At 33.5% G+C, this 12,370-nt stretch overlaps 1 protein-coding gene across 1 annotated transcript in view; it reads right to left on the reverse strand.

Annotated features, from left to right (window-relative positions):
* CEP128 (centrosomal protein 128) overlaps window positions 1-12,370 on the reverse strand; it is a 414,945-nt gene that overhangs the window by 308,060 nt on the left and 94,515 nt on the right. The window contains exons 12-14 of the mRNA XM_081292429.1: window positions 10,795-10,869; window positions 8,768-8,900; window positions 3,545-3,696 (exon numbers count right to left, since the gene is read on the reverse strand). Of these exons, the coding sequence (XP_081148555.1) occupies window positions 3,545-3,696; window positions 8,768-8,900; window positions 10,795-10,869 (360 nt within the window). The remainder of the gene's footprint in view (window positions 1-3,544; window positions 3,697-8,767; window positions 8,901-10,794; window positions 10,870-12,370) is intronic.

The following is a 12,370-nucleotide window of genomic DNA, read 5'->3' on the forward strand; positions in this document are numbered from 1 at the left end:
ATTCATGAGCTAAAAAGGGAGTGAACTCTTTAATTGATAAGTGGCTTCCAGAATGTCACAAGTTTGAATTATAACATGATGCAAACTGAAATGACCTGGAACAAAATCTGTATACAGTAACATATTAAAAAAGAAAAAAAAAAGACAACAAACTTAAAGAAACCAAATAGTAAATGTAAGGTTAAATATCAGAGTGTTTAGAAAGGAAGTATAGATTTTAAGAAAGAAAAGAGGAATACAGACAGAAAATCTAGCTGAAGTAAATAGGATCCCCGGTTATAAGGAGTCTATTAAAGGGAGGTAAAGAGCAGGTGGGAAGTCTTACTACAACCATGATCAAACAGCACTTCAATATCATTATTGTTAGATTCTATGTGCACCTACAGAATTTTTGGTTTCAAATTCCAAAACCTACATTTAAAAAATTGGAAAATTGGTGGCCTGCATGATAGAATGGTGTTTTTAAAAACCTATATGGGGCTCCCCCAGGGTAAATCCATGGACTGGCACTCGTGCATACTGCTCTCTTGATGTGAGCCAGTCACCTGGGTCTTATAAACCCCATGGCACAGAAAACTCATAGATGAGACAGAACCATGAAACATGATATCTCCACCAAAGGAAAGACATCAAAGGTATTCTGCCTTGGTGATAAGGCAACTGGTTTTCTCCCATACCTCCTTCTCTATTTTAACCTAGATTGAAATTCTAAAGAAACATACCCAAATTACTTTTCAAAATGAGAGAATGATGCCATGAAAATACTGGCAATGTGGACAAAAGAATCTGTAGAAGGAGGGGTCACCACTTACAGTTGCTATGATTCCAGAAGGCTCCAGTGGGGGAAAAGATCAGAATTTCCACAAAAAAATCAGGTATTACAGAAATAGTGAATGACTGAACAAAGAAGATGGAAATGAGTAGGAAAGATTAAGATAAAATAAATTATTGGACAAGATTATAGGAGAGTTTTCAGAACATCCAAATAAAGGAAGACACTTACGATTGAACAAATCATAAGAGTAGTTATTATACAAATATTCTTGGGCCTGACAAACACTTTTTGTGTATCTTTCCCAAATATATTTGGTTTCTAAAAAGCAACTAAAGAAAACTAATTTTTATATTTTATACAATATCTAAACCAATATATAACAATAGCCCCTGACACATTTTTTTTAATAACAGCACGCTAGGGGTGTAGTTCAGTCATAAAACACTTGCTTAGAATGCACATGGCCCTGGGTCTGATCCCCAGTACCCCCCCCCCCCACACACACACACAGAGAACCTAAATGGCATTCAATTAAATTTGAAGATATTCTCAACTGTTGGAGATTACAACTAAGTGACCTCTGACCTATATCTTTCAGAAAGTTGGCACCAGACATCATGTTGAGAATAAAATACCAAAGGGCTTTTATGAAGTATAGAAAATAAACAAGTCATAATCATAAGTATCACCAAATCTAAAACAACTAATATAAATTTATTTAATTATTTTACTTTTAACAGTAATAAAATCTAAACAGTAAAACTGGATATTTCCTCCAGGAGTCAACACTGTCTTTTTGTGCTATCATTTTTCCAATGGCAACTGGGGGGAAAAAATTTCTTTCATTTCCCAAAAGGAATTTGACCTTAGAAGCAAGGCAAACTCAAAGAACTTTCAGCATCCATTTTAAAATGTCAACAGCAAGAAAGGAAATCAGCTAAGTTTTCATTCACTTCTATGGTGCCAGCGCCTAGGACAGTACCTGACATGTCACAGCCAATAACATTGGATATATAAGTAAAAACCTCTTATAAACTGCTTTTCAAATCCAAGCCCTATAATCCAATCCAAACTAATGCAAGAGAACATGAACTCTTTCCCAAATCTGTGTGAAAACGACTATTAAGAACAAAGGAAATCTAGGATTCTTGAATGAGATCATTAGTAGGCATATATATATATATATATATATATATATATATATGCCTACTTAAAAAAAAAAAAAAAAATATATATATATATATATATATATATATATATATATATATATATAAATAATATGCCTACTAATGATCTCACTCAAAATATATATATATTTTTTTTCCCCCTTTGGTACTGGGGATTAAACCAGGGGCACTTAGCCACTGAGCCAGCCCTTTTTACATTTTTATTTTAAGACAGCTTCTCAATAAGTTGCTTAGGTTCTTGCTAAGTTGCTGAAGCTGGCTTTGAACTCACAATCTTTCTGCCTCAGCCTCCCATGCCACTAGGTTTTCAGGTATGCGCCACGGTGCCTGGCTAAATAATTTTTAATATCCATGCATTTCAGTTCTTTTATTCCAATTTACACCATGAGAAGAAACCATGAGAAAAAAGGGAATAAAAAGGAAGGACCAACATGGGTTTAACAACAGTTACCAAAGGAACTCTTCTGCCTTTGATATTTATTAGCATCATTTTTTTTAATAAATACTTTACTTCAGAAAAATAATCATACTTTAGTACTTTCATCAGCAGGCTCAGTGGCCACAATGATACTTATGAAGCAAACTTCATACAGTTACCACTGCTCTAAACTATTTCTGATAATTATTTATCAAACATGTGGAGGGCTGTGTAAAGAGTATGTCAATATTTCATTATCTTTACTATCTGAATCTTGAACCAAATATACAAGACATTTTTCTATTGATATGCTGACAAGATGAAAGAGAAACAGACTAGAGTGACATTAAATATTTCCTTTGGGTTATATAAAGTTAGATACTTTCGTTATAATTTTGAAAGTACTTCACATGAATCAACTATTACAATTAGAATATAATTGCACTAATAAAAACAAATACAGAGGAGGACTGATATATATTTATTTCCAAATGTGTCCTCCACATTGATCTAATTTAGATACTTATAATTGGAATTAATCCATTTCCTATATAAAGTCCTTTCCTTTGATTTTTAATATATTCTGATAATTACCTCATCTATGCTAGATAAAAGGGAAGAAACATAGCTGCCTAGCTACAGTTAATTCATGCCTCCGCATCATTCACGATTACTATACTACTATATATATATTACTGTAATACATGGAGGCAAAAAAACTTCATCTCATGCAGAACAACTAGAGATTTGAACATCTTTATGGCTCCAAAAAAAGAATATCAGTAATTCTTTTTTGCTATGCCTTCTACCAATTTCAGCGCAAAAATAAATAATAATTCACTGCTGTCTCAGAGGAAAAAAGTCCCTTCCTTCTGTAGAAAGGGCTTGACTGCTAATAAAACAAAATATTTTGAAGTTTAATAGTAAAAATTTCACCAGGAAATAATGAAGGAAAAAAAATTCCAGCTCCTAATTTTGGAGTATCAAATGAAAGAAAATGAATCCATAGGAATTTCTATACACAAGTTATTTCATCAGCAGCATAATTTTACATTTTCTATCACCAAACAAGACTTCACAAAATAATATCTTTATATGAAAATTTTGTTAAGCAATTCTACTAAAATCTTTCAAATTTTTTCAACTTAAAATTTGCAAAGTCACCTCTATTTGTGCTGCCAAACTTGCTTTCTCCTTCTCTTTTCGCTCCATGCATCGCTTCACTTCCTCTAACTCAGATGCCACTGCATTGAAGTTCAGCTGCATTCTCAAATCTGACATCTGCTTCTCCAAATCATGTTTTTCTGGCTCTACCCCTTAAGAAAGAAAACATAAATTTCAGTGGTTTTTCTATATTCACAGAAGAATGTACTTTCAATGGTACTAAACCCTGGTGTGTTACTATTAAAACACTTACTCAACAGACCTTTCAGCCTTCATCAATCTATTGTTTCAAGTCTCAAAAGGTTTCAAAGATATAAACATTGCAGTCCCACCAGCAGTGTATGAGTGTACCTTTTTCCCCACATCCTCACCAACACTTATTGTTGTTTGTCTTCATAACAGCTGCCACTCTGTCTGGAGTGAGATGATATCTTAGAGTGGTTTTGATGTGTATTTCTATAATTACTAGTGATGATAAACATTTTTTCATATATTTGTTGATTGATTGTATATAATCTTCTGAGAAGTGTCTGTTCAGGTCCTTGACCCATTTATTGATTTGTTTTTTTAGTGCTTTGTTTTTTGAGTTCTTTATATACCCTAGAGTTTTAGTGGTTTATCTGATGTGTGAAGGGTAAAGATTTGCTCCCAAGATGTAGGCTCTCAAAGCAGTATGGAGATTTCTTGGAAAATTGGGAATAAAATCACCATTTCACCCAGCTATCCCTCTCCTCTGTCTATATTAAAAGGATTTAAAAACAGCATACTATAGGGACACAGCCACATCAATATTTATAGCAGCACAATTCACAATAGCTAAATTGTGGAACCAACCTAGATGCCCTTCAGTAGATGAATGGATAGGGAGACTTCAGTATATATACACACAATGGAATATTACTCAGAATTAAAGGAGAATAAAATCATGACATTTGCAGGTAAATGGATGAAGTTGGAGAATAATGCTAAGTGAAGTAAGCCAATCCCAAAAAACCAAAGGCCAAATGTTTTCTTTGATATGAGGATGCTGACTCATAATGGCAATGGGTGAGGAGCACGGGAGGAAAAGACGAACTCTGGATAGGACAACAGGGTTGGAAGGGAAGGGAGGGGGCATGGGGGATAGAAATGATGATGGAATGTGATGGACATCATTATGCAAAGTACATGTATGAAGACATGAATTGGTGTGAATATACTTTGTATACAACCAGAGTTATGAAAAATTGTGCTCTATGCATTCCGCTGTCATATATAAATAAAAAAGTGAACAGAGATTTAAAGAAAGATATAAACATTGCTACATCAACCAATATTTTACTTTAGTACTAAATTTAAAGTGTTATCTGATGTCTAGCATGATTTATTTCAGAAAACCCTAAACATTTTTTTCTCTAATTTTCTCCAAATCTCCACATTATCTTCAAATTTTTAAACAAAAATATTAAAAGAACTTTCAGCCAAGCTACTATATCTAAATGAAGTTACTGAAGCTTATACAACAAAATGCTTTTCCTGCAACATAAACAGCAGATGATACTGCTAAATCCCTGCCAGTGTAGGACTATCCATTTGCTAATTCTTACTAGTTCTAGAGACTATGACCTGAAATTATAACATCAAACACTGCAAACAAACTTAGCATTTAATTCAACATGAAATACTTAGTCTATGATACACAGGTTCCTATAATATCTTGTTCTTCTTCTAACACAAAAATGAGTACATAACAAGCTTATCCTCAATGAGTTTGCATTCCAAGAATAGGACATAAATTATCACTGTACTCTAAAATGCCAGCCATTGGAATATATACTATCAATTCAAAACTACCATTTTCCTAGTATTTTCTTCCAGAAAATAAAGGAATAAAGGGAGAAAACACTACCAATAAAATCTGTACATCATTCATAAAATACATCCCAGCTTCAGAAGTTCAAAACTATATACATGAAGGAATGGAAGACAGGCAGGCTTTTCAATAGCATGAGAACAAACCCATGAGAATTACTGACAAGACAGTGCAAAGGAGAACAATACAAAATTCCACCAAGCAATAGAAATGGAGTTGGGATGTTATTTTAGGAAAAGGAAACAGCATAAAGTGCATGGTTTCAAAAGTAGATTTAATATTCACCTAATAGTTTGATATGGTTACCACATATGAGAGTAGGAAAAGGAAGAGGCAGATAGGAGATTATGCATTGCTTAGAAACTTAGAATTTATCCTAAAGGTAGGATTATCAAACATTATTCTAAAGTTGATAAAAGTTTCCTGAAAAGGATAAGATAATAAGTATCTTATTATCTATATGTAACAACTCCTCAATTCTGTCATTGTATTGCAAAAGTAGCCAAGATAGTGTGTAAATGAATGGGAGTACCTCTGTTCCAATAAAGTTTATTTACAAAAGCAGGTAGCAGTCTGAATTTGGCCATGGTCCCTACTGCATCTACTCTTACTAGGTCTCCAACCTAAAATTGTATAGATACACTTGTTTACATGTAAATGCAATTGCTGATTTTATGTATTGACTCATTTTATTAATACACTTTACATATGTACATGCATATGTCTCATGTATATATTGATACATAACATTAAAATGGATGTACACTAATAAATATTATATAAAAATGTGTAGGCACAAGTATACATACATATACAAAGATCCATATGTACACCTTATGAAAGGTACATAATTGGTGTGGGGACATATTATATATGCTTCATAATATATATACATAAAGATGTTAGTATGAATAAATACACATACATATACATATTAATGAAAAATTTGGCAAAATTAAAATATTTAAAACATAGAGAATGAAATATAAGTACTATTACAAACATTTTCCTTTCACATTCAGAGGACTGTCTCATCATTGCATTCTGGAGAAAACCAACCTGAGCTAGAGTAGGATAGCAGCTAAAATCTCAAGTTCGGGGAAGAAAAGATTTGGGTCTGTGTAACATTTGGATGCCCTCTCCAAAACAAACTCATTTTGATTTGCCATCCTAACAGTATTAAGATGTAGGACCTTTAAGAGGTGATTAGGTCATGATGGCTTCAATCTCATGGATGGGTTAATGCCATTATTGTAGGAGCAGGTTCATTATCATGAAAGTGGCTTTGTTACATGAACTATTCCCATCAGCTTTTTCACACATTGATTCTCTCACAAACACAATTGTGTTTCCCTCTCTTACATGTTGTCTTGTTCCTGCCTTCTTTGCTCTTTGGAGAAAATGAACGGAAAAAATAATATAACCAAAACATTTCTTGAACTTGATTGAGACCACTAGAAACCAAGCAAAGCCAATTTCAGAAGCAAAGGCAGAGCCAATTTTACAGCAAACAAAGGAACAAACAGAAGCCACAATGTGACAGTATGATTTCTTCCATAGAACGGTCTTTAAACAATGAAAGTATACAATAAAGTTAAAAAATTCTATAATTCCCCTTTATCATTGATAAGAGAACTCACAGATTTTTTTTAAATCTTGATAAGTTTTTTTTGTTTATTTGTTTTTTATTTTTTGGGGTGTTTTGTTTGTTGTTTTGTGTGTGTGTGTGTGTGTGTGTGTGTGTGTGTGTGGTGCTGGGGATTGAACCCAGGGCCTCATGCATGCAAGACAAGAACTCTACCAACCAAGCTATATCCCCAGCCCAAGTTACATTTTTTTAAAAATATTTCTTTTAAGATGGACACAATTATATTTATTTATTTTATTTATTTTTATGTTGTGCTAAGGATCAAACCCATTTCCTCATATGTGCAAGGCAAGCGCTCTACTGCTGAACTATAACCCCAACCCCCAAGTTACATTTTTATATTCCTCCAAGATGCACACCAAGCCAACCATGAGTCTCCCAATTCTCTGGGAGAATTGGGAGGCTGAGGTAGGAGGAATACAAATTTGAGAATAGCCCTAAATAAGTTAGTGAGACATTGTCTCAAAATAAAATTTTAAAAAAAGGGCTGGTGATGTAGCTGAAAGGTAAGGCACACTTGGATTCTATTTCGAGTACAAAAAAAAAAAAAATGTAAACTAAAAACAACTAGATTTTATGTGGTGTCAGAACATATCGAATTTGCCACACTCTTTTCCCCAAAATGAGTTCCTAGTTCCTATGTGTATATTTATGAAAAATTTGAGTAATAATCTAATAGCTAAGAATTTAACTTTAAATATCTGATGCCAAATGATATTTATAATATCATAAGAAACAAGTGACTAGTGGTATACAAATATATTAACATAGCTTTGTCAAAATTTGTTATCCACTGAAGATTTTCTAGCAATGAGTAATTTGAGTTTAGGCAATGTCCTGAGGTATATTTGGGAAGCCTAAGGACATATTTACCTTCCCTGAATTTAATTTTATATTGAATGTTTATAAGAATTTCTCCAGGGTTTGGGGGCATAGTTCAGTGGTGGAACATATGTTTGCCAAAACCCTGGCTCCTGGAATGGGTCTCTAGCACCACAAAACCAAAACAAAAGGATTGTACCATAATTTCTGTATTTGAATGGGAAGTCCACACTCTGAATTAAGATCTCCACTGAGAAAGTATTTAAATACAAAAGAAAAACTTGGTGATATGGCTCATGACCAATTCTGAAATTTTGTCACCAATATCTAAATAAAAAAATAAGGGGCTGGGGTTGTAGCTCAGTGGTGGAGCACTTGCCTAGCATGTGTAAGGCGTTGGGACTGATCCTCAGCACCATAGATAGATATAGATATAGATAGATAGATAGATAGATAGATAGATAGATAGATAGAAGGTGTTGTGTGCATCTACAACTAAAAATATTTTTTAAATAATATAGAGTCATAATTTTAATTGATCATATTTTAAAAATTAGGAGAAAGGAAAGTGAAACATACAAGTTTATTTATAATTTAAGTGTACACACACACACACACACACACACACACACACACACTTACGTGTGGAATAGAAAAACTGAAAAACCTCCATTACTGCCTCTGCAGGTTATAAGAGAAAGAGCCATGAAATAAGCAAGTATGAAAATCAAACTAGGTTTACACATCAAGCGCAGAAGGCATTAAAATTGGTTGCTACATAAGAGAAACTTGCTGAAAAACATTTTAGTAGATCAAGAAACAGAGAAGATGACATAAGCACAACATGAGGAATACAATTTGGAGAATAGGAAACTAACACATTGACAAATCAGAATTATACCTCTCCTAAACCTCCAGTCATCTCCTTGTTCATCCTGATACATTGATTGTTGCTTGGAAATCTGAGATACTTGATGTTGTAAACCCTTCCGATCACCTTCTGCTTTTGTAAGTTGTGTACGCAGTTCTTCTACCTAAATTCGTTAAGTCAAAAATAAAACTTTTATTCGTTTTTAAATACCAGGAAAAATTTGAACTTGAAAATTATTAAAAAATTATTTCCCTGGGCAAAAAAAAGAAATAATAATAATCACTTCTGAAGGGCCCAACACAGTTGAAACCAAGTTAATCTCCTTGCTACAGCAAACACAGCAGAATAGTCTTCTGCTCTATTTTATCATCTTTCCATTCCTTTCACAAAGAATGTATTTTTTTAATATTTTTTAGTTGTTGATAGATCTTTATTGTTTTTTAATACATGGTGCTGAGAATCAAACCCAGTGCCTCACATATACCAAGCATGTGCGCTACCACTGAGCCCCAGCCCCAGCCCCAAGAATGTATTTTACTTCTCTGTATCCACTGTGACAAAGAATCTGACCACACTATTTGTGTGCTGAGCACGGTGCCTTCACATTGGAGGGTAGAGGGAGTGGGGATTTTCTGGGAATTGAACCAAGAGCCTTGGTTATAAACTCAAGTGACACCAGGCATGGTGGCACACACCTGCAATCCCAGCAGCTTGGGAGTCTGAGGCAGGAGAATCATGAGTTCAAAACCAGCCTCAGCAACTTAGAGAGGCCTTAAGCAACTCAGGGAGACCCTGTTCTCTAAATAAAATTTTAAAAAGGGGGTCTGAATGTGGTTCAGTGGTTAAGCACCTATACAAAAAAAAAAAAAAAAGCAATAAAACTCAAATGAAGTGATGATCATGATTAGCATATTTGACATCAAAATAGAGCTCAAAATGAGTAAGTAATAGATGCAGTTGAATGAACTAAAATCAGGAACTGTTTTATTCATTCTTACATTGCTAGAGAAAGACTAGCAAATTGCCTTCCAATTAACAGGCACATCTCCAATAACCATAAACAAGTTAGCGGTGTCAAAGAGTTTCAGCCAAACTCACAGTGACAACCTGAACAAAGAAATCTCTAGCTTCAAAAACTGAAATGAGAGATTACAAATCAGAGTTCAAAAAAATGTTTAGGATAAATTGAATACAAATACAAGCTTCCATAAAAGAAATTCTCTGAATTCCGTTAACATTAATTCCACGTGACCACTAACTCCAGAACAAAGTCAATGAACATTTGTAAAGGCTTTGTAAAACAGGTGCCAAGGTGTATTTTCAGCACCAATTGTCAAAACATAAAACTCCTTTTGAACATCTATGATGCCTGACATCTTTGCCTACAGAGCATTTTGTGTAGGTAAGTTATGTAATGCACACCTCAAAACAGAAGAAGGAACAATTGCAGTTTGTGTTAAACACAAGCAGAGAGGCAGTGAGAAACCCATACACCCTTATCCAATGTATGTAAGATGGCTATTTTAAAGTTATTGAACTTTAAATATCAGAAGCACTAAACTTCCATTATAGGCTAATGGAGTGCAAAATATTATGCTTAAAATGTAAGCCTTATCTTTGCTTAAAAGAGGCCAGGTAGCACCTTGAAAACATGAATAAAAAACAATGATGTATTCAAAACAACCTGATCATGTAAATGTCTGTTTTATGTATTTCAACTTCCTCCTTTATTCTCCAATGCCTCCTTGAATAAAATTAAGCTCCCAGGAAAATTTTATCTTACACATCCAGAATTACTCTTACACTGCTCGTGCTAAGAGAGATAAGTCCTAAGTTGGAGCGGCAATTGGCAAGATACATTTTCACAGTGGGAACCTGGGCTAGTGTTTTGTATAAGCTTTTTCTGAATCTTCATCTTTTGCTTATATGTGCTAACATACATTCATTCCTTAGGGAGGAAAATTTTCTAGACCTAGTTTTGTTCTTTTTTTCATTTCACAAAGACACTTAAAGAGGAGACCCAATATAAAAGATTGCCATAGTTTGCACAGACTTACCTGATGTAAAAGTGTTTCTCTGTTGCCTTCTGACTGATTTAATAACCTGCGAGACAGCTGCAATTCCTGTTCAAGCTAGAGATTCAACAAGGAATAAAAATATGTCCAATGGGGCACAATTTAAAAGGAAAACAGCAGAAAAGTTATCAGGAGATATTTGCAGCTAATAAGAAAGAATAAATATCTCAACATAAACATGTATCAATACTTCCATTAAAATAATAACATAAAGTATGCTACACAGGCCACCTAGAGGTCTGAAATGTAGTCATTTCCATCTCAACTGTGACCTGTTTGAGTCTCTTCTCCTTGGGCCTTGATTCATCACTAAAATAAGAATTTTATATTAGACAGTCTCTTCTTGAGATCCCTTCTAGTTCTAAATCATTTTAATCTCAATTGTAAAGCACTTTTCCTTTAAATTAGAAGATGTAGTATCAAAAGAACTAAATTAGAATAAAAACTACAGGAACCTAATAATTCAAAGTACATTTCATCAAATGTAATTTTTTATTCTCCTAATATTCATAAGATATTCCTAATTTTTTAAAATTTCTACGTTTAGTAAAAAGCTTTTAAAATCTCATTAACAATATTGCCATTAGATAAATATCTACGGAAAATGTGGCCAAAATGTTGACTAAATACCCTACAAAGTCTGAATATGCTTTAATTTCAATTTGAAAAATATACTAACATCAAAAATGAGTTCAGTAGTTTTTCAAAATTCTGAAAAAACACTGCCAATTTACAGAAATGTTTCTTACATTATCATTACCTTGTGACATTTTATCATAAAAATTTAGAGCTTACATATGCGATACTCATTTATTTTTTTAACTATAAGGTTATTTTTTAAAATCAAATTTTATTAAGATGTTTTTTAGCAATTAAGATTTTTAATAGTTGTCCTAAATAATTATTTCATTTGAACAAACTGCTATCTATATTAACAGTCCTTTAAAATTGGACATGATAGGTGTGCTTATCAAGGAGCTTGAGAGAACCTCCCAGTAACAGAACAGTCCTGTATCTTGATTGTGGCAGTGGTTGACAACAGTCTACACAGGAGGTAAGAGTAGGTAGAAAAACACATAACACACAAATGCATGCACATAAAGCTGGCAAAATCTGCATAAACTCTGGATTATACCAACAACTTCCTGGTTTTGCAACCAAGTGGTAATTACACAAAACATTATCACTGAGGGAAACTGGGTAAAAGGTGAGTGGGAGCTTTGTTTTGAAACATCCTATTACTCTAGGATAGAGTAATAAATCTTTCATTTCAAAATGAATTTTTAATCAAGCCTAAATATTTTTTAACAAATTATGCATGTGGCCCATAAAGTGAATGCCATATTAAAAAATGTAAAATGAATGTGGTATCAAAATCCACACAAAATACTGTCCAATCTGTTCTCTCATTTCTGTGAAAAAAAGAAGGAGAAAGAAATCATACTTCAGTCAAAATGCCTTTGAAATCAAGCTGAATGCATATTGGTCAGAAACCCTATGTAATATCAGCAGTCCCAACCCCCAAAGTGTAGACTCCAGACCTGACCTGCAGTTCACA

Source organism: Spermophilus citellus, assembly GCF_964194105.1.
Source record: "Spermophilus citellus genome assembly, chromosome: 4".
NCBI lineage: Eukaryota > Metazoa > Chordata > Mammalia > Rodentia > Sciuridae > Spermophilus > Spermophilus citellus.